This window comes from Diabrotica virgifera, chromosome 10, assembly GCF_917563875.1.
Source record: "Diabrotica virgifera virgifera chromosome 10, PGI_DIABVI_V3a".
Lineage (NCBI taxonomy): Eukaryota > Metazoa > Arthropoda > Insecta > Coleoptera > Chrysomelidae > Diabrotica > Diabrotica virgifera.
In genome coordinates, this window is record NC_065452.1 from 22,369,039 (window position 1) to 22,393,970 (window position 24,932).

Genomic DNA, 24,932 nt, shown 5'->3' on the forward strand with positions numbered 1-24,932 from the left:
TACAATTTCAATCCTGTAAGGTACGTTGAATAGGTATAGTGCTTTTTTATACGAAAATCATAGTTATTCTGGTGTATCATAATCTTGCTGGTTATTATTTCGACCGAAATTTTTTAATTAACATTTTAATTATTGCTAAACTATTGGTCAGATTGTCGCCGGTCTCCTGATATACAGAGAGGGGCTAAATTATGGAATAAATTCATTTTCTCTAAAATGGACGATTTTAGAGAAAAATCCCGAAACAGGTTGATTTTTATTTTTAAATTAAATTTCTTGGCATATATTTCAAACTAGTGACGTCATCCATCCGAGCGTGATGACGTAATCGATTATTTTTTTAAATAGGAATAGGGTTCGTGTTGTAGCTCATTTACAAATGCGTTCAATTCTCTATTTAGTATTATAAACATTAATATCATTATTTATACAGGGAGGCCAAAAAATTTTTTGAATTAAATTAATTGACGCAAGAAGAAGAATGCATGTAATTTATTTAACTCAAAATACATTCTATTGCTGTCAGAAAATAGAAAAAATGTTTATTTTGCAAATAAACATTGCTTTTAGCTTAAATTAAATGTTCAAACTGCCAATAGGTAGGAGGGAGGCTGTTTGTGATTTAATTTAAGCGAAAAGAAATGTTTATTTGTGAAAAAAAACCTTTTTTTCTATTTTCTGACAGCAGTACAATGTATTTTGAGTTAAATAAATTACATACATTCTTCTTTTTGCGCCAATTAATTTAATTCAAAAAATTTTTTTGGCAACCCTGTATAAATACCTAATGATATTAATGTTTATATTACTGAATAGAGAATTGAACGCCCTTTCAAATGACCTACTACACGACCCCTATTCCCATTAACAAAATTATCGATTACGTCATCACGCTCAGATGGATGACGTCACTAGTATGAAATATATGCCAAAAAATTATAATTTAAAAATAAAAATCGACCTCTTTCGGGATTTTGCTCCAAAATCGTCCGTTTTAAAGAAATGAATTTATTCCATAATTTAGCCCCTCTGTATACTCTACTATAATAAATCTTTCATGTCATCAATTATTTAATTATTGATAAATAATTAGGTACGTCCCTAAAATTTTAATTGAAAATTGCAGATTTTTTGGGAAAACTCGGATTTTCTGAGTAAAATTTTTTTGAAGGAAATCGGAAAAAAAATAACTTTGTGCAGAACTAAATTAGGGTGAATTTTTATTTGAGTGTTTTTGGCTCAAAGGAAAAATTTTAGGAGTTACAGACCACTAATTAAAAAAAAAAGAAGATTTAGGAGTGCTAATTTGTTTATAAATAAAATAACACACTTTCTACGGACTTGTCATACCCCATATTACTAATATATGCAATCTTAAGATTCGATTTTAGCAATAAAATAGCTGGTAAATAATTTTTCCCAAAAATGGCATTTTTTCGATAATTTTCCCAGACTATTCTCGTTAACAAATTCCAATAAACCTGAGCGCCAACCCAAATTCTGAGCAGTCTCAACATGATAAGGTTAATATCCCCAGTTGTAACTAATATCGAAATGAATAAGAATCGCTATACTCTGCGGCTGTCATGGCGGTGTCGAAATGAAATTGCGACTGTCGAAATGAATTAGAATCAGGCCCCTGGTCGATAAATATCTCTTATAAGTGTCGATCAGAACTGTTTACGTTGTGTGTTTTCTGTTTTAAAGTTTTGTTAACTGTTGTTATTATTTATTGTTAATTTAGTATTGATTCAGTTCAAACACATGCTAAAGAATAAAACCGTCTACACTGATCAGCACAAAAAACCGCCACCCCACAAAATGGGTCATTTTTGATATCTCGAATTTCCTAAACCTGTTGTCCGATTTAAGTGATTTTTTAATATGTTATAGCCTTATTCTTTAACAATATAGCTGTAATAATATTGTTGCAGACAGGTAAATTATCATTGTATACCAGGTGTACCAATCAAACTATGATTTTTTCTCAAAGATCACCATACCCTGTGGAATATTCTAGCATTTATAAAATACTGAAATTAAAACCCAACTACAGCCTCAGGTTTTCTTAACATTCTGTTTTTTTATTCATTCGCTTATGCTGGATAATAAAAAAAGTTAGGTACTTTAATAACTAGCCATGTTCTTCATCAATACAGGGTGTTTCTAAATAAATGCGACAAACTTTAAGGGGTAATTCTGCATGAAAAAATAATGACCATTTGCTTTATAAACATATGTCCGGAAATGCTTTGTTTCCGAGATACGGGATGTTCAATTTTTTCTTACAAACTGACGATTTATTTATTCCTCTAAAAACCGGTTGAGATATGCAAATGAAATTTGGTAGGTTTTAAGAGGTTGTTATTGCCCATTTTTTGACATACAATTAAGAATTTATATACACCATTGGCGTGCATGCGGTTAATATTACCCGTCATATTACCCGTATGCGCGCCAATGGAGAATATAAAATTATAAATTGCATGTCAAAAAATGTGCAATAACTGTCGGTTAAAACCTACCAAATTTCATTTGCACATCTCAACTGCATTTAGAGCAATAAATAAATCGTCAGCTTGTAAGAAAAAATTCAACATCCCATATCTCGGAAACGAAGCATTTGAGTACATATGTTTATAACTCAACCTGTCATTATTTTTTCATGCAGAATTGCCCCGTAAAGTTTGTCGTATTTATTTAGAAACAACCTGTATTGATGAAGAACATGGCTAGTTGTTAAAGTACCTAACTTTTTTATGGTTCAACATAGCGAATGAACCAAAAAACAGATTATTAAGAAAACCCGAGGCTATAGTGTTGTTTTAATTTCAGTATTTTATAAATGCTAGAATATTCCACAGGGTGAGGTGAATTTTGAGAAAAAAAACAGTTTGATTGGTACACCTGGTATACAATGATAATTTACCTGTCTGGCAACAATATTAATACAGCGATATTGTTAAAGAATAGGGCATATTAAAAAAATCACTTAAATCGGATAACAGGTTTAGGAAATTCGAGACATCAAAAATGACCCATTTTGTGGGGGTGGTCGTTTTTTCTGCCGGTCAGTGTATTTTCTGTATTTTTAAAGATATCAGACGAATTCAACAAACAAAATGTTCACAAAACATAAGAGACTAACACGATTTTGATGTATACCCAGCCTTGTACCTTATCCTCCCTACAGGGTGTCTCAAACTTAACATAAGAAAAATATTTCTTTTCTTCGACCTGGTATACGCTTAAAAAGATGTCTTGAGTAAACATTTACTCAACAGTATAAATACCAAAGAAAAATTTAAAATATAAAAAAAAAATAGAGGAATTCGTTAATTACTTCACGAGAAAATCAACTTTAAAAATAAGCATAATTTTTGGTGGTGCAAAACTTTTGAGGTTAAGTTTATTACTTTATGTCAACAGGTCTCACTTCCGTACATCAGGATGGGCGATATGTAAGTATGTTAAGACCCGGTTTCGAAGGTTTCCAGATTAAGGTACGGTTTTAACTAAACATAACTTAAAAAAAATTCATATAACTAATTTCAATGAAAAAAATGACTGCTATTACGCCAACAGTAGCTACATCTACTGTTACGACTGCACCAAATGTTTTTTAACACTCAACATACCGCAATGCCAACTAAAACTAAGAATTTCTCCAACCTAGCACAACAAATTACTCTATGCATGCCATAACCATTAAAAAAACCATTGATTGTATTGTATAGGCGAAAGTGGTTTTTGTTTTTCCATATCTGTCCATTAGCCTACAGTATCAAATTCTTTGATGCAGTTGTAATAGTAGAGTTTAATTTAAGGTATTAAAAATATTTAGTTGCTTATTTTAGAGCCTTCTAAGTTGCTTATTATCACTAAAAATTTGGATTCAGAAGCTTCTGCTGAATGATCAGAAACAATGTGACGAAATTTATAAAAACAAAAAAAAATGTTCTATTCAAACTGATGAAATTGACTTTTTTACCGTTTGTTATATAAAAAAAAATAAAATGTGTAATATAATATACCATTCAAACTATTACTTTTTTGAATAGCCTTTGATAATTTGAATGGGATGGAAAACAACAAAAAAAAACAACCTTTTTGTCATTGATAGCTTGGTAAGTGACGTCAACATTCATATACAGTTTGAATGAAGAGTTATTGTATCCTTCAGTCATGTAATTGAACAGCAAATTGCTGCAAACTTATTTATCATTAATAACATATATCCATACAATGGTCTTCTACAATCTTTAAAGTGATATCTATCAATTACACAAAAATATATAATACCTTGTATCAAGAGGAAAAAACCATTTCATTGGGTCATCTCCAAAAACTTCTTGGAAATTCTTATACCTGCCTATATGGAAACCATACTTATCAGGTCCTACATCTCTAAAATTGGGTGGCCGGAACGCTTCTGCAAAATACAAAAAAGGTACTGTATATGTTGTAAGCATTACTAGACTCAAATATTTTCTTATTCTTCCTCTTTATAAGAGATTCTGCTAGTTCATTGACGGATTGATACCTCTATGGAAGGTTTTCACTCCATCTTTTGCGCGGTCGGCGATACTTCTTCTGCCGATTGGTGATTTATCTCGTGCTATTTTGACCACACGTGTCTCCCCCATTCTGGTTATGTGGTTGTTCCATTCTTTTTTTCTATTTAGTGTCCATTCGTTTATACACTGTACGTTACATTGTCTTCTAATATCTTCGCTCCTCTTTCGATCTCTCAGTGTATTTCCTGTAATTCTTCTCAGTACTCTCATCTCTGCCGTTTCCAGTAGTCTTTGTGTTGTGGCTGTATTGGGTCTTTTTTCTGATGCATATGTCATTATTGGTCTTACACTGGCTTTATAAATTCTTGACTTCATCTCTATGTTAATATGTCGGTTTCGTCATACAGTGTTATTAAAGCATCCTGTCAGTCTATTTGCTTTTTGTACTAGATTTCTCACTTCTTTGTTCAGGTCTCCGTAGCTGAACAATGTAATTCCAAGATATTTTATTTCTATTACTTGTTCAGTACTGATGCCATCATTTTCGATTTTCATCTGATTGGTTCTTTACTAATTACTATTGACTTAGTTTTCTGAGATTAAATTGTCAGATTGAATACTTTTGCTCTTATGTTAAATGTGTGGACTATATTCATCTTGGGCTATCAATATTTCGTCGTTTGCGTAACAGTATTTTTACTTGTTTGTTTCCCATTCGGTATCCTCTTCCTATCCAGTGTTGACGCTTTTAATGATTTCATCCATGATTAAATTGAAGAGCATAGGGCTCAATGAGTCTCCTTGTCTTATTATGTTGCTTATGTCTATAGGTTCTGTAAGTGGTCCATCTATTCTGACTTCCATTTTGTTGTTTTGGTAGATGTTTCAATCGTTTTTATGATATCTAGGGGAACTTCTCTATTATACAGAAGATGGATTACATATATGGATATATCCATTTCACTTTTATAATTGAGGGGACCAGATGCTAAGGGGTACAAGTGATACAATGGTTCAGTTGAGAAAAACGAAGTCAAAGCTAAATTTGCATAGTAAATTCTACAGCAAATTAATCACTTATAAACATATGTAGAATTAACTTTATACCTTTTATTTATCTAATTGTAATAGCTTTTGTAAAGTTAGTATTCATTCAAAATATTTGAAATTTGGAAAAAAACGTTCGCACTTGTACCTCTCTGCTTCAAATTTTGCACTTGTTTCTCTTTGCCACTTAAGTACCTTACGAATTTCTTAAATTCTTAAACTAAAATAAAAGAAAAATTACGTAAAAATTAAACATTTTTATTTATGAATACTTACTTGGTACATTTTGTGTTATTATTTCACTTATTTTGAATACTTTTTTAAGGGCTTGATTTGCAAAGATACTAAACAAATCACCAAAAATAATATCCAAGACCTTACAGGCAATTTAATTCACATGTATCTCTTTCCCACTAATTTTTTAATACTATCTAGTATTATTTTGTGCATTTAACTCAGTTTACAATATTTTGTCACTTGTACCCCTTAGCATCTAATCCCCTCAATTATTTTTGGAATAATCAATTTCACTTTTATAATGTTATTTTAATAATGATTAATTCATATTTTTGAATATGCTTCTCTTTATTATCTACCTCAAATTGTTTTTCAATTTAATTCCTTTTATATTCATTGGTAATTTATTCATTTTTTATTTATGTGCTCACAAACAACTAAAAAATTGTATTACAATTAAAAAAATGCTTACCCAATGTAGTTCTGTTCTCAATAACTAAATAACAGTGGTAACCAAACAATGAAAGTAAACTAATAGCAAACATCACTGCCACAAAAAACAAAAACAATATGTGGAACCGCCCCATGCCAGGCAAATCTCCCTAAAAAAAGTTAAAATTGTTGTGATGTGTATAACATTTGCATGTGTATGTATTGTAAGTCGCCAAATATTATTTTTTTAAGTTAAAAATGGGATGTGGCACCCTGGGACTGACCGAGGAGCGGAAGCCATTTTTCTTATTGTCTACGAACGGAGATATTTGATTTAATTTTATTTTATTTAAATTTGTTAAATTTTATTCAGTTTAATTTAATTTAATTTTATCTAATTTTATTAATTTTAGTTATTTTTATTTGATTTTATTTATTTTTATTTAATTTTCTTTAATTTTATTAATTTAATTTTGTTTAATGTTTTTAATTTTAATTAGTTTAATTTTATTTAGTTTTATTTAATTTGATTTCTTCTTCTTCTTCTTTAGTCCATTTCTATTCAACTTTGGACATAGGTCTTCCTCTTCTTTCTGTCCACGGTCTCCAGTTTTGTATTTTAGCATTCCATATTTTATCTTCCTGTCTCGCATTGTTGCCCGCAAATCTCCACGTTAACCCTGTTATGAAATATGTTTATGAAAAAACAAAAGATGTAGATCTTTGAAACACACTCAGTGATCAAAAGATCCACAGGTACTGGTTTAACGACCACTCGTACCAAATCAAACAAATGAAATAGAGAATGTGGAAAAATCCCCTTACGAATAATTCACACATCCACCATTTCGGGCTGGGAAAAATTTTTTGAATAGAATCAAAGATCCAAACACCAGTTCTTAGAAATGTGTTTCGCCCTCTTCAACCTCTCTGGGCTCATCAGATTTTTGTTTTTTCATAAACATTATCTTACTTACTCTAAAGTAATTAGGGAATTAAAACTTGAGACTGTCATTTTCAGGTTGGGCGTAGATTTACGCTCCTGCTATGTCTAGGACTCGAATGTTGTTTTTTGATTGGAATGTGTCTAAAGATATTCAACTTCTCATCTTTACTGATGAGCCCAGAGAGGTTGAAGAGAGCGAAACACATTTCTAAGAACTGGTGTTTGGATCTTTGATTCTATACAAAAAATTTTACCCAAAAATTATTCGTAAGGGGATTTTTCCACATTCTCTATTTCATTTGTTTAACCTGTTATATGTTCTGTTACATTTTTTACTTTTGTTTTCTTTCTTATCCATTTGTTCGATTTTCTGTCTTGCAGTTTTATTCCCAACATGGATCTTTCCATTTTTCTTTAAGATATTTCTATTTTGTTTATGTTGGCCTTTGAACAGGAAGGATGCACTGATCAAATACACTGAGGTCTTTAGGTATATTTCACCTGTATTTTGGGTATACTGGGTTTTTAGGTACTGTTGTATCTTTGTGATTTTTAATTACCATCTTAACTTTCCAAACGCTGCCCACGCCAAACTGAATCTTCTTTGTATTTGAATTGTTTGGTTCTCTTTATTAGCTTTGATTATTTGACCCAGGTATATAATATTTATATTTGTCAACAACTTCAATATTTACGTTATTTATATTTATTGTCATTTGTATTTGTCATGATTTTTGTTTTACTCATGTTCATTTTTAATCATATCTTCTCTGATGCTTGTGCTGGTTGAGTCAGCATTGGGGGTAGTTCTTCTTGGTTGGTTGTAATAAGAACAACATAATCGGAATATATGAGGTAATTGAGTTTCTTTCCGTTTATGTTGATACCCACGTCTTCCCATTCCAGTTCTTTAACGGCGTCTTCCAGAACTAAGGTAAAGAGTTTTGGGGATATTACATCTGCTTGTCTTGCGCCTCTACAGTTTGCTATGGGATTAGTTTTGTTTGTTTTATTTTCCCATTAGACTTTCATAGTTGCTGTTTTATAGATATTATGTACGAGTTGCCTGTACCTGAAATACAGGGTGTTTTAAATTCATGCGACAAACTTCAGGAGGTGATTGCTCGTATGAAATTAATATGGGTTCTTCCTATAACAAAATTTCCTCAGCCCAACCCTTAAGGGTGATATCACCCATAAAAGGTGGTAACTAAAATTGAGTTTTTATTTTTTTTAAATTTCAGTAAAGCTAGAAACTTGAAATTCTGTAATTTTCGTGCACTCGCAAAGGACTAACCACGTGTATTTTTTCAATATTCCTGTTACATTATACGGGGGTGAAATTAGCAACCCTTACTTTATTTCATATCAAAACTTTTTTTTCGAGACGAAGTTGTATGAAATAAAATTTAACTTAAAATCCTTGTTTTATTTAAAACTTTTTTTATTCTTAAATTTTTTTCCCAAAACCAATAGCTGCAGAGAAAAAAAATAAACATCATAATTTATAATTTTTTTAATAAATTGAGTGGAAAACAGTAAAGATGTAAAATGTAATACGATTCATAATAAATGCTGGAAGTGACCACCTCTAGCCAAAATACATGAACGTAGCCTACGTGTCATGGATTGCCGTACACGTTCAAAGATTTGAGGTGTATTTCTTATGGTGTCACACGCTATTTGAATACGATTCTTCAAATCGTTGATATCAACTATGGGTGTCGTGTAGACTAATGATTTAAGGTAACCCCAAAAACAGAAATCACAAGGATTTAACTCTGGAGATCGAGGAGGCCAATGTTGGGGCCCTCCTCGGCCAATCCAACGGTTGGGATATGTTAAATCTAAATGTTGCCTAGCAGTCCGACAGAAGTGTACTGGAGCACCATCGTGCTTGAACCACATGTTTTGTCTGATATTCAGTGCGATGTCTTCAGGTAGTTCAGGGAGATCATTTTGTAGAAAACTGGTGTAAGAAATTCCATTTAATGGCTGAGCCAGAAAATGTGGCCCAATTAAGTTATCCCCTACTATACCAATCCATACGTTCACTGAAAAAACATTTTGAAAATGGTGCTCTATAATCTCATGGGGATTCTCGTCTGCCCATACGTGATTATTGTGAAAATTTATGATAGCTACTCTTGAAAAATGTGCCTCGTCCGTAAACAATACATTATTTAAAAATTGAGGATTTTGTCGCATTTCGTGTGTTAACCATTCACAAAATCTAGCTCGTTGAGGAAAATCTCTAGGTAAAAGAGCTTGAACCCGTTGGATGTGGTAAGGATATAACTGCTGCTCTTTTAAAACTCGCCACACAGATGAATGGCTGATATTAAGGTGTTGGCAATTATTCTAGTGCTTGTTTCCGGGTGTACATCAATTTCATCTAAAATTGCTTGTTCTAACATTACATTTCTAACTGTCCGGAAACGACCAGTACTGTTTGAATTCCTTTTTAACATTCCAGTTTCGGATAAGCGGTTGTGAATACGTGCAAATACGGAATGATGAGGCGTTATTCGTTGCGGATATTTTTTAGCATAAAGACGTCTAGCTTGTCGACAATTACCATTTGCCATACCATACACAAAATGCATGTCGGCCATTTCAGCGTTTGTATACATGTTATAAAATAAACAATACACAGATAATGCAAAAATAACAACCTACAAACTTACAAGTAAACTTCGATGGGTAACTACCAACAACAGTGTTTGACATCAGTCTACTAAAATTTGAATAAACATTAAGTAAACACGGTAAATGTCGAAGTGACAGCAGCCTACTATTCTAAAACTTTGTAATTAAAAACATTAAGGTAGAGGTGGTCATTTCCAGCATTTATTATGAATCGTATCACATTTTACATCTTTACTGTTTTCCACTCAATTTATTAAAAAAATTATAAATTATGATGTTTATTTTTTTCCTCTGCAGCTATTGGTTTTGGGAAAAAAATTTAAGAATAAAAAAAAGTTTTAAATAAAACAAGGATTTTAAGTTAAATTTTATTTCATACAACTTCGTCTCGAAAAAAAAGTTTTGATATGAAATAAAGTAAGGGTTGCTAATTTCACCCCCGTATAATGTAACAGGAATATTGAAAAAATACACGTGGTTAGTCCTTTGCGAGTGCACGAAAATTACAGAATTTCAAGTTTCTAGCTTTACTGAAATTTAAAAAAAAAAAAATAAAAACTCAATTTTAGTTACCACCTTTTATGGGTGATATCACCCTTAAGGGTTGGGCTGAGGAAATTTTGTTATAGGAAGAACCCATATTAATTTCATACGAGCAATCATCTCCTGAAGTTTGTCGCATGAATTTAGAAACACCCTGTGTATTCTGCTGTTATTTAAAGCTTTTCTATCGCTCATATCTCGACACTATCGAACGCTTTTTCATAGTCTACAAAAGCTAAACATAAATCTAGGTTGTATTTATTTGCCTTCTCTATCAATATTTTCATAGCGAGGAGATGATCTATGGTACTAAACCCTTTTATGAAACCTGCTTGTTCCCCTGGCTGACAACGGACAGTTTAATTTGATTTAATTTTGTTTAATTTTATTTAATTGTATTTAATTTTATTAAGAAACACGCATGGGACTACGTTTACATGTAATGTACGGTCGTGAGATCGTTATATTTTATCCTTTCAGTCCATTAACCTATCCGCATATAAAATATACTGAGTCCTTTGGTTAACCGAAACTTGAAATTTTGAGGAAGTGAGCGACTTGGGTCTGCCGGGCAGAATATTTACAGATGCTCCTATACTACGGCACCAGAGTGCTGAAATCGGTTAGCCTTTGAAATACACAGCTGTCCCAAGTAGAAACACTGTAAGCGCCAATTCGAAAATTGTTCACCAGAGCAGGAAACGTGAAGGGCTCTGCTTTTCAAATTTCTATTTTGTTTAAAATAAAAGTGAATACACATTAATATAGCATAAAATACTCTTGTTTTTTAGCAAATATTTTTATGTCTGTTTATGTCTGTTATATCTTCTGTTCTCAGGCATCAAAGGAATAAGTTTCTGTATTATTTCATCTTTTTTGCTTTTACGAATACCTCGTACGTTGGTTTTCTGAGGAAAATTTGACACCACGAACCTGACTTGCAGGAATTCAAGCTCCTGATATTTTTCATCTTGGAAGTTGGTTTTGAATTTAAGGGAGCTAGAGCCTCGTGAAAAGTTAGCTTCTACTATGGGATTTATTAAAAATGTTTTCAAAGGATCATTTTCATCTCCCTTTCGATGCTGCCGTTTCTTTTTTGGCCATTGGAATGAAGTTTGTACTTGAAGTACATTTAAATTTTTTCGTGATTGTCTTATACATAACAGACAATAAATCTTGAAAGTCAAATACATCTCGTGTTTTTTTAATTTGTTGCTCAATGTTGCCATGAACACCATCTGCAGTCATGTGTGTATGACCTTTGGTAAGATACTTGAATGTTATGTTGTTTACATGAGAGGTATGGGTATCATTATTTACCATAATCGCTAATGCAGTAAACAAATACCAGTTTTTATTTTGGGCAGTGCAATTATCTGCCCAAAAAACAAAATTGTTCGTATCACGCTCTTCTTTAATTAAAGCATATATTGCATCGATGATGTTAAAAGCATCACGACCGCCAAATGCTTCATGCCAAACCACTGAATAGTTGGAACTTGATTTCTTTTTTAAAGAAGCGAAGACTTCATTAAAAACAACTAAACGACTTGTAAAAAAGACATCTTTGTTTCCTGGCATAATTGGTAAGAATAATACTTTTTGCAAGTCAAAAGAAAAATACTTAGTTTTATTAGTTTCTGGTAATTTTGCATCAATTTTGTAATATCTGTTAGCATCATCTGCTTTCTTTTTGTGTGCCTCCCATTGAGCTTTTTTGGTAGAAGATTCGACCGAGTTATCTATGCCTGTGCTGATTGCTTCTACAAATTTTTTGTACTATAAACAATCAGAGCATGAATCCATTTGGGGCATGTGTAAAGATATTTTCATTGTCTTCATCATTTTTCTTTAAGTTTCAATTTGACATATACCTGGGTGTGTAACGAGTAACGTTTAGTATGTAACGTGTAACGTTACACACTAAAAAATGTGTAATGATTGCAACTTCAACGGTCTTAGCGAATATAAACAACATAAATATAATTTTGATGATATCGACAGTCTTGAGTTTTGGCGAATGTAAACTCTATGATTCCCACGGTAAATCGCTGTAAATCCCAAAACTAAATAAAAACATTGTATATCCCGTATATACAGTGTTTATACTTGGGAATATGGATATAATGTGTTTTAAATTCGTAAAGTGAAGTTGGAATGTGATATACAGTGTTTCATATCAACCATAAATTGTGGTTCTGCAAAATTTTTTTTTTTCTTCGTAAATTGTAGATAATAACACCCCATATCCAAAAATGCAATAAAAGCGATTTTGAAAAAAAAAATGGATATACAGTGTTTCTACTTGGGGCAGCTGTACACTATTACGCTACAAACCCTCATTGATGTAGGCACCTATTAAATTATAAGACATCTATTAAATTATGGTAATTAAGTTTTTATTGCAATTAATATTATTGTAAGGTCCGGTTTCACCAACAACAAATAAACCAATGAATTATTCATCGAATAAAATTTATTAGAGGTTTATAGTTGTATTTTGTTTCAATATAACATTGATAATGTAACGTTAAACTGGCGAATTTACTTTCTTACAAATATTTACAGCGAGATTTTTATTAGAAGAGTAAGTATTTTTTTGATAAATAAGGAAAATAATTCTTATTTGACATTAGTAAAATGTAGAAATGTCAGTTTACTGTCGAATAACTTTAATCATAGAATAAACTACTATTTGACGTTGGTGAAACCCGCCCTAGTATTGTATATTTCAATTTATTGCTTGAAAAACAGGAACAAAAATGTCGAAACTGCAATAAACCTAGCATACTTAAGAATGTGTTTTTTGACCCTAACCCGAGAAAAAATAAAACAAAAATTATAAAAAAAATTTAGAATGAATAAAAAACAAATAAATATTTTTTATTTTTATTTATTTATCAGTACAGATATAATTACTCGTATACAGTGCGTCCATAAAGTAACGCATAAATTCATTATTAGCTAAATAAACAAACATTATTAGAAATTACCGAAGCAGGTCGATATTTGATTTTAATTTATGATTTTTTGGCATATATATCATACTAGTGACGTCATCCATCTGGACGTGATGATGTAATCGATGATTTTTTCAATAAGAATAGGGGTTGTGTGATAGCTCATCTGAAAGGCAATTTAATTCTCTATTCAGTAATATAAACACCAACATAATTATTTATACAGGGTATCCAAAATCAATTTTTTAATTAAATTAATTGACACAAAAAGAAGACTATGCGTAGTTTATTTAATTAAAAATACATTTTAGTGCTGTCAGAAAACAGAAATAAAATGTTTATTTCAAATATAAACATTACTTTTTGGTTAAATTCAATGTTTCAGCTGCCACCCACCTGCCTCTTGACAGTTTGAACATTTAATTTAAGCAAAAAAGCAATGTTTATTTGTGAAATAAAAATATTTATATTTATTTCTGTTTTATGACAGCAGTAAAATGCATTTTGAATTAAATAAATTACGCACATTCGTCTTCTTGTGTCAATTAATTTAATATAAAAAAATTTTTGGACACCCTGTGTAAATAATTATGCTAATGTTTATATTACTGAATAGAGAATTGAATTGCCTTTCAAATGAGCTACCACACGACCCCTATTCTCATTAAAAAATCATCGATTACGTCATCACGTCCAGACGGATGACGCCAAAACATCATAAATTCTAATAATGTTGTTTATTTAGCTAATATTGAATTTATGCGATACTTTATGGACGCACTGTACTCTTTTTATGAGATTGATCAGCAAATTCTTATTTTGATTAATTACTTAATTATTTTAATTATTACTTATGTAAAACAAAACCAAAATTAAATTGAATTCTCTAATAAATTTTATTTTCAGGGCTATTTTAATTTTAATGCATTACCTTAGGTTTGTGGCTTCTAGTATCTCTAGTTGCTTACTTCATCCAGGGACAAAACAGGGAAATTAAACACACTCGATGTCATATAAATGTTATAAATATTTTTTATTTATCCAATATACCATAAATATAAGATTTAAAAATTCTACTAAAATTTAATTCTGTTGCAACTTTTTCTCATCTAATAAATTAAGCTTTAATTATGATATCTCCTTTGTTTTAACAAAAATTTTATTTAAATAATTCGTTAGACTATTCTTACAAAAATACTAAAATTTACTTTTCTCCTTTTGAATTGATTACTTATCTCTTCTTTAAATTTTGGAATGACTAAATTATGCTATAGAAATGCTCAATACAAAAATAAACAAATGTGGTGTGGATATAAAAAAAAACTCTCTCCGTTTCACAAAAATTCTGACTAACCTTTTTGTTTCTTCTTTACTTCTTCTTCCTGGATTGCGCAGCCTTCGATTCTCTCACACTTGCTCCTAGGATGTAGCGAAAGGTCCTTCTCGTCCAAACTGCTTCACCAACAAACAAACAACGGGACTCGCTCGAAATCTCTATTCAGTTTTCTCTCTGCTTGATATCTTGTGCAAATTGATACCCACACAGAACACAGGAATCTCCTCGGACACAAGGAAAATTAACTTCTCAACTCGGTCAACGATTTCGTTTCACCACGATCTGCTCCCAAAGGCCAATTCCACCACTTTACACCGACTTCTCACTTTTTAAAAATTGGACTGTCCTCTCCAGATATTAATTACACAGTGACCATTTTTTCTCTCCTCAAAATCAGACTCAACACTCTCATCCCTTCCATCCATTATTCTTCGCCAATCACAAACATCCTGTCTACCCACTACATCCATGTTTTCATTTCTTAAGAACCCATTTATTTTGTATACAACTTTTCCATTTTGTTAAATTCTAGGAGATACCAAATTACTTTTCGTTGTTTCAATATGCTAAACAAAAAACCTTATATTCTAAACTCAATAAATTTGTTTATTGTCTCTCCTTCTACGAATCATTTACAAATGTCCTATTGTCGATTCCAACGCGAAATAAATGTACTTTCTAATTTTTACCGCATAATTGTATATCCGTTCAAAGAACCATTAACAAATCACTTAACGATTTCACTTTCCGCGAAAACATTGGTTACTAGCTAAATTATAATATTTACAATTTTTGGTCATATACAGGGCGATGAAAATATATGATCTCGTGGTCTCTGATATAAATTTATTTTCTAAACTTTTCCATTAAAATTTTAAAACAGTACTTATAAATAAATAAAAATAAAAAATATTTATTTTTTTTTATTCATTGGCGTTTTTTTATAATTTTTGTTTTATTTGTTTCTCGGGTTAGGGTCAAAAAACACATTTCTAAGTATGCTGGATTTATTGCAGTTTAGACATTTCTATAAAAAAAAATAAAAGTAAAGCAACAAAATGTACCTATGTATCTATAAAAATAATATTGTAGTACTTATGTTATGAAATAAGAAATTTATGACTATGAATCTGCAATCAATCACAAACAAGTCTGGCTAATTGGCTCTGCCAAAGACATTTTTCAGAAAAAAAAAGACATGTCTATTTCTCTTTTTCAAGCAATAAATTGAAATATAAATACACAATACAAACAATAATATTAATTGCAATAAAAACTTAAACACCATAATTTAATAGATGTCTTATAATTTAATAGGTGCTGAAATCAATTAGGGTTTGTAGTGTAATAGTGTATATTAAAGGCTAACCGATTTCAGCACTCTGGTGCCGTAGTATAAGAGTATCTGTAAATATGCTGCCACGCCACATATTTATTACTCCAATATATGTAAATGTATATCAACCGCGGTATGATAGAAATGCCACGCAACAAAATACATCGGAACAGCATGCGGCATAACTGCTGTGCCGCAGAACTTAAGCTAATTTTTTTAGTGCGGCACACCGTGAATGCCGCGTGGCGATTAACGTGTTAAATAATATAATGGATTGATTTGGTTAGTTAAAAAAGGTTAATACTAAAGTGATTTTTTACCAAAATGAAAATAAAACAAAACTGCTTACCTTCCAAAAAGAAATGAAGTATGTGAGTGATGTAAGGGATACATATATACAGTACAAAAGGGCATATCCCAAAAACAATAGAAAATATTTATAATTTGTGAAGGACACACAGTTATTAATCCATGGGCAGTGATGGTCCATCTTCAAGACACAAACCCCACACACAGAACAGTGATGTGCACGGTCAGGTTTCACTATTCTGCATTTCTCACAGACTCTTACTCCTCCGGTTACAGTTACATTTGTGATTGGTAAACGCCGAGCTAGATTTTCTAATATGCGGTTTTGATTTTCATAGTTATCAGAGCTACTCAGATAAGCATCAAAAATTTGATCCGGAATCGCAAACTGAAATAGATGTCAGTTCAATAAATATATTTTTACCAAGTATATCTACAAATACTTTATACAGTATCGGAAAGAATTTAAGGTGCTAGTGCACTTTAGAAAGCTAAAAATAAGCATGTTTTCAAGCATTTCTTTCTCAGTCCCTTTATTAAATATGAACATAAAACTCTTTAAGCCCGCCACTCACGTTCCTGCACTGCAGTACGATTTTGTCGAATGCTATAAAATTGAACGTAATTTGATCATGTCGCACCTTGAAAACCATAGGGCAGTAACTGCAAAAATCATAATATCGAGTTATGAGCATTTTAAGTTTTTGTAAAGTTAATTTTATTTCCTGTAGTTCCAAAAATTAAACTACAAACCTGATATTTGGTATAATTGTCTTTAATTTTGCATATTTTTATATAAATTAAGAAGTACATAAAATTTGCTAAAATTAATAGGTATTTTAGCACATACGGCCATATGTTTTTAAAAAATATATCAATTTTCGCAAATGACGCAGTAAAAATGCATATCAAATAACAGTTTTTTTATTTAAGATTGTACTTATTTATTACAAATTTTTAGTGTTAACACTTAATCAAAGTGTTGCATATTATAATCTGTCTGTTCGTCTTCTATTGTTGCATTGGTCACGTGCAAATCTGCATAAAACCTATGCTAGTGCTCTTGAATAACATTAGCCTTACATAGTGAGAGTCTACATCTTGTTTTTTGAGATGGCATATTCCTGGTGGGTGCGACTATGCTTTACTTAGTTCCATCTTAGCCACCATCCCTCGTTGTTTTTGCCTTATATTAATGGTTCTGAACTCTGTATCGTTAAAGCTTGCCTTAACCTGAAACTTATTTTTAAATGTCTTCTCCACCTAGTTCATCTTATGTCATTCCAGACGACAGATGACCTGATTTCCTTCTTCGTCAATGTTATAATTATTCCCCATTTCCTTACATCGTTTTTTAAAGTCCAATATATCCGATGTACACCTTTCATTAATTTTATATAAGGTTCACTCGTTTCTTTCGCTGTTTGAACTACTGTGAACCATTGCGCAGCCACGTAAATTGGTCATCTTTTAAAGCCTTTTTTTGTTTCTCAATCAAAGAGTGCACGTTATCTACTGTATTTTGGGAGTGACCCGTTATCAAAAATTTGTGGATAATTTTAGGTATGTTTTCAATTTCTGTACTGCATATTGATAAAGATAGACAATATACTTGTTCTTATTTCGCCCACAGTAGTTATCTGAGTATAATATTATTTCTTTTTCTCTGGCATGGTTCCTCAGAAATGGTAACAGGAACGGCGCTATTTCATTTGAATCACGATTAGCAATTCGCTTGAACCAAAGACAGAAGTGTCCTGCATTTGTGGTCCGGTAAAAAATTGTGAAATTAAATAATGTTGATAATCTGCTTTTGTAATAAAATAAAGAGACTTCGTCTGAAGGCGTCGGTAGTAATGATTGTTAATCAAAACAAGAAGTGATGCAATTGTTGGATTTTGCAGATTTTAAGTCGTTTATTTCTCTTTCCTATTGAGTTCCACTTCCTGACGGTGAGTATTATAGACTGTTTCTAATGTCGATTTATCTAATTAATTTCTGTAACTTTCTCACAGCAAGCAAAGGTATTTTTAGGCTTAAAGGAGTGTATATTAAATTCTGTGTGAAATATGGTTATCATCGTAGCGTAATTTCCGAACACCGAAACTTTTTCTTTGCAAAATTTTATATAATCGCGATGAATATCAGCAAGAGTTTTGTCATCGCTGACGAATTATCTGGTAGTTTGTTTCCTTAGGTAGTTAGATTTCACTCTAAGAATGGACTCAATGTAAATCTTCTTTGATTGATTCTTTTTCCATTCTTATGAGTTCCTCGCTTTTCTTTTGGGATAAACCCATCTGCAGTACGACGTTGTATATTAATTTGTTATAATCTTGTCGCTTATTTCCAGTGTTGCAATGAAATCTCTCTGCAGCACTCGTATGTTTTGTTGCATTTAAAAGATTTTTCCTTAGTACATCTCGCTTTTATTTTACGAGCGTGGGTCACATTTTGCACATATTGCCATATAGATCTAAGTTTTTGTTCCAATTTTAGAACCGTAGAGCATCAACTGCAGATAATGCCTGATGGTACAAAAAGAAGAATCGATTTTTGATAAAAGCCATAGGGATGTATCTTTCTGGTGCCGAACTTAAAATTTTTTTGCCGATTCTGCTATATAGCATTAAAAAATAGATTTTTTTTCCTATTAGACTGCATTCAAAGGTCATTTCATGAAAAATTGCAGTTATTGCCATATGGTTTTCAAGGTGCGATGTGGATTGTGCAAAAAAAATTATACATACTGTCATAAATAAATAAAGGCAGAGAGGAAGAAGAAGAAGAAAATCTAACTATCTAGATTCTAGATGTACAATAATTTGTATGCATAATTTGTCATTTTGTAATATGGTAAAGTAGTTCGTTTTTAAAATATTTAATTTTTGTATTCAACATGTAAAATAGGTACAGATTGGAATTACCCAGTATTTTATTGTTAGTTAAAAGTTTCTCTTTTAACAATGGAAAAATAATTCTATGATTTTTGGACAAATGTTTATAATATTACAGTTCGGCTAAATTTAATAGAAAGTGCTTCTAAGAACAATTCGCGGGTGAATGAGAATATACGAAAGACGTTTTGTCATCGGAGTTACCAGAACTATTTGGAAAAAGTCGGGATTTTCGATTTCCTAGAAAATATTAAAAGTACTGAAGATTGGAAATTTGGTCCGTTGAAATATGAAGAAGAGGCATATTTGTTTTGAGCAATAGAACTGAAGGGATGTCATTGATAGAAAGGGAAGTTGAGCCAAGACAGTTTTGGCATAGAGAGAAAAAGGCAGTCTATTCCCGATAGCTGAAAGGAGCAGTTTGTGTTGTTAAAAAAAATAAAAAGTGTCGGTCTTCGTTAATCAAAGCCTTATAGGCCCCGTAAACAAAAAGTACTAAATACATAAATGTTTTTTTAAAGTTAAAATTAAATTCAGTGATAAATGGTAGCAGTTGTACCCAGGTATTAAGATCTATATTTTTCTATATCAATATTCTCCGTGGCGAGGATTTCGGTTTTCTTTGGCTCATCGACGTCTACATAAAGACTCCAGTGTAATTTGACAGAAACTTTTACATAAACAATTTCGTAATTTTTTTAAATTAACTTGTATTTACCAGCTATAATCCATTATTGTACCTATACTGGGTAATTTTCTATTTAAAATAATTTGCTGTATTTTTCATGCTCTTTTACATTTACTTACAAAATCGTTTCAGATTATTGGTTTTACAATTTATGCTATTACTAAAATTTGTGTTTAATTCTTTGGTATAAACAATTTTTTAATATACGGTTATATTTTACTTTTGACTTTTATTTTTCCACGAGTTTTCTCTGAGTATTGGTTTTGCATTTCTGTGATTGGATGACGTAAAACCCTGAGATAATTTATGAATTTGAGCTAGCCCAATAAAAGATTTGCTATATTAATAATTAAAACTAAATATAAGTGTAATTTTAAATGCTTTCATAAAGAAAATAAGTAGAACCAAAACAATACATAATCATCGTTCCTCTTCTAGGTGTAGAGGGAGGTGCTTCTAGCCTTTGATAAGTTTTTTGCAAGATTTGCACTTATTTTGTAATATATTAGCTATGTCGCTGTTCCACTGTTGTATTGGTCTGCCTCTTCTGTTTTCCCTATTGATTTAGCTTCCCACACTCTTTTTACTAGTCTGTTACTGGCAATTCGTGTAAGATGACCGAACCATGCTAATTTATTCTCCTTTATTGTATCAAGTAACGGTTTATAAGCTACATTTTAAAATTATTTTGAAATATACAGGGTGTCCCAATAAATGGCGGCGTATCAAAGTTATATTTTTTCTTATGGAATACCCTGTATTTTATTGCATTTTTTAATTGTCCCCAAAAAATAAGGTATAGTTTCATAAGGCTTCCCTATACCTATGTACAGAGTGTTCTGAGTTATGTTGACTTTTCTTAAAATGTAAAGTTTTAAAAGAAGGCTTATTCTCAAGTTATTTAACAAATTATAAAAATATTACTTTTACATATAAATTGTTGGATATTGGTTGAATGAAATCCATGATTAATTATTACACATTTATCTACAGGGTGTTCAAAATTTACAGTTTCATTATTGAAGTATTCAATGTGTCATATGATGCTTATTTTAAATGGAACACCATGTATATTAATAAATAATTATACTTAACAAATTTACCTCTTTCGAATGGTATATGGATGTCCTATACCTAGGTCTCATAGTTCTTGCGTAATTTACACTTATTTAAATTATTAATCTGTAAATCGATTTTAAAACAAAAGATGAAGTTAATTAAATTGTCATTTTATGACAATACGGTCTGGTAATTATCTTATAAGTAATGCATTCCATGATTGATTATTACACATTTATTTACAGGGTGTTCAAAATTTACAGTTTCATTATTGGATTATTCAATGTAGCATAATATGATGGTTATTTTATTAGAACACCATGTATATTAATCAATGATTATACTAAACACAGGTTTCTCTTTCTAATGGTATATAGATGTTCTATAACTAGGAGGCATAGTTTTTGCGTAATTTACAATTTTCTTAAACGGTACATCGATTTTAAAAATATTTATAGTCACTCTCGATTTTTAAACCCATCATCTTGGCATAGTTGTTATAGAGTGTAGTTGTAAATAAATATGTAGGTATATTTTTATTTGCTGATTTGTAAAATAAATTTTTTCGTTATTGAAAATAACTAAATACATAACGAAACATATTATAGAATCTTAATAAAACAAATACATAAATAATACAAAATGAACCACCAATTAGTATAAGTAAAAAATTATCAGTTATGTAATACATGTTCAAAATGTTAATACAACAAGCGATTTTAAATGATTTGTTTACATTATTTAACATAGCTGGTGTTATAGACGCAAACGCATTCGAAATTCTTAATTTCATAAAAATATCTTCTGAAGTAGTAGAGTAGGAAGTGTAGCATTTACAATATTTTTAATATAACCCCATTTAAAAAAATCATCTTGGTCAATCCTGGTGACCTAGGTGGCCAAATATAGGTATGGACCGAATCTATCTATCCATTTATTTCTAAATTTTATGTTGAGGTTGTTCTTAACATCACGTCAAAAATAAGCTGGAACTCTGTCGTCCAATTGGAGCCACATGTTTGTTCGCACGCTAAGTGGAAGGTTTTAAGATGGATCCAAAAAACTTGTTTTAAGAAATTTAAAAAAGTTGCTCCATTCAGATTTTCGTCAAAAAAATATGGGTAGATAACGTATTCGCTCAGAATACTGCCCCAAACATTAACACTTCATCGATGTTGGCGATCAACAGTAAAATGTTTGTTTACTGTATCATAATAAAATGAAAGCTATGTCTATTAGATACACGATTATTATGAAAAGTAGGTAGATTCGTCTGTACACAATACATTCTTAAAAAAAATCAGGATCTTCTCCAAATTCTAAAGTCTATAAACGAAAAGTTAAACGTTCCTGTTCTGTCTAATGCTGGTGTAGTTGAGTTTTATACGGATGATAGTGGTTTTTCTTACGTATTCTACATACACTCGTTTGACTGATTTCCAATTGACACGAAATTTTTCACGTACATACTAGTATTTGGGTTTTCCGTAACAGAAAGCAGGATATCAAGTTCGTTGACGTCATCAAAAATAAATGGTTTATTTTTATTTAACTTTTCGTACCTATGCAACATTACCAGTAGCACGGAATCTATCGAAAAATCTCTCAAAAACGTCATTTTTGGGTGTCTTCTATCAGGATACTACTAAGAGACAATTTTAAAAATATTCCCCAATGCAAAGTAGCATGTCTACTCTTTCATAGATAGAGTGATTACTCATTTTTAGGAACAATTAAATTTGAATGTAAAAGTCATTTTTAAGTAAAAAAAATTTGAATATCATACACGGATGTTTATAGTTTTGATAATTACCAGACCGTACTGTTATAAACTGACAATGTCATACAATGACATTAATTAACTATATCTTTTGTTTTAAAATCGATTTACAGATTAAGAATTTAAATAATTGTAAATTACGCAGAAAACTATGACACCTAGGTATAGGACATCCATATACCATTCGAAAGAGGTAAATTTGTTTAGTATAATTATTTATTAATATACATGGTGTTCCATTTAAAATAAGCATCATATGACACATTGAATACTCCAATAATGAAACTGTAAATTTTGAACACCCTGTAGATAAATGTGTAATAATTAATCATGGAATACATTCAAACAATATCCAACTATTTAGATGTAAAAGTAATGTTTTTATAATTTCTTAAATAACTTGAGAATAAGCCTTCTTTTAAAACTTTACATTTTAAGAAAAGTCAACATAACTCAGAACATTCTGTATATAGGTATAGGGAAGCCTTATGAAACTATACCTTATTTTTTGCGGACAATTAAAAATGCAATAAAATACAGGGTGTTCCATAAGAAAAAATATAACTTTGATACGCCGCCATTTATTGGGACACCCTGTATATTTCAAAATAATTTTAAAATATAGCTTTTATCAACTTACAAACTATTCAATTTAAATTTTTTTGAAAATCTTTTACCATTTCGCTGTAATCTTCCGTCCCGTTAGTGGTGACTCACCCTGTATAAACAAATATATGAACGTTAAAAATTTGAAACTTTATTGTTTATTTATGAAGCATAACGTAAACAATTAACGTAAAAAGTGAAATTATCTATAGTTCATATCATTAGCTACAATCCGTAAAAGTTTCAAGTTTCTACATTGTAAAAAACAAGAGAATTTAAGCATTTTACATTAAAATAGTTTTTTTTTATTTAAACAATTAATAAACATAAAAATTTTTTTTATTGACTATTCGTGTATTGTTCCCGCGATTGCATATGTCTGCAAATTTTCATTCATTTGCATTGAAGAAAAGTCAGTCAAATTTACGTCTAAATATTTGATGCAAACTATTGAAGTAAAGAAAAGCGTTTAAAAATAAAATTATTTCTATAAAAATGCAATGAAATGAAAAGATATGGATATATTACACTTCTCCAAGAAATTAACGCACCACCACCTTAAAATGGGTAATTTTTGATGTCTCGAAATTCCTAAACCTGTTGTCCGATTTAAGTGATTTTTTTAATATGTTATGACCTTATTCTTTAACAATGTAGTTGTAATATATTGTTGCTAGATAGGTAAATTGTCATTGTATACCGGATGTACCAACTACCAATAAAACTGTGTTTTTTCTCAAAGTTCGCATCAAACTGTAGAATATTCTACCATTTATAAAATACTGAAATTAAAACCCAACTATAGCCCCATGTTTTCTTAATATTCTATTTTTTAATTCATTTGCTTATGTTGGATAATACAAAAGTTAGGTAGGTACTTAAACAACTAGATGTTTTTCATCAATACAGGGTGTTTTTAAATAAGTATGGAAAACTTTAAGGGGCAATTCTACATGAAAAAACAATGACATTTTGCTTCATAAACGTATGTCCGCAAATGATTTGTTTCCGAGATAGGCGGTGTTGAAATTTTTCTTATAAACTGACGATTTATTTATTGCTCTAAAACCGGTTGAGATCTGCAAATTAAATTTGGTGGGTTTTAAGAGGTAGTTATGTCGCATTTTTTAACATACAATTAAGGATTTAATATTCCCCATTGGTGTGCATACGGGTAATATGACCCGTATGCGCGCCAATGGCGAATATATAATTCTACATTGTATCTCAAAAAATGAGCAATGACTATCTCTTAAAACCCACCAAGTTTCATTTCCATGTCTCAACCGGTTTTAGAGCAATAAATAAATCGTCACATAGATTAAGAAACATAAGAGATAAAGAAGGAAATATATTAACTACAGAAAGAGAAATAATGCAAAGATGGAAGCAGTACTTTGAAGAACTAACGGAATGGAAACAATATCAACATGAAAGAGAGGAAGACATGATCGAAAATACAGAGGAAATGCAACAAATAACAAAAGAAGAAATTGCAGAAGCCATTGACAAACTAAAATTGGGAAAATCTCCAAGCCAAGATGAAATCACAGCTGAAATGTTAAAGTACATGAGTGAAAATTCAAAAGA

The 24,932-nt window shown here is 30.9% G+C and overlaps 1 protein-coding gene across 4 annotated transcripts in view; it reads right to left on the minus strand.

Annotated features, from left to right (window-relative positions):
* The window catches only part of LOC114336422 (palmitoyltransferase ZDHHC20-A), a 118,843-nt gene that overhangs the window by 57,222 nt on the left and 36,689 nt on the right, over window positions 1-24,932 (minus strand). For all 4 annotated transcript variants that reach the window (XM_028286785.2, XM_028286786.2, XM_028286782.2 and 1 more), the window contains exons 4-6: window positions 16,353-16,700; window positions 6,274-6,403; window positions 4,303-4,432 (exon numbers count right to left, since the gene is read on the minus strand). In XM_028286785.2, the coding sequence (XP_028142586.1) occupies window positions 4,303-4,432; window positions 6,274-6,403; window positions 16,353-16,700 (608 nt within the window). The remainder of the gene's footprint in view (window positions 1-4,302; window positions 4,433-6,273; window positions 6,404-16,352; window positions 16,701-24,932) is intronic.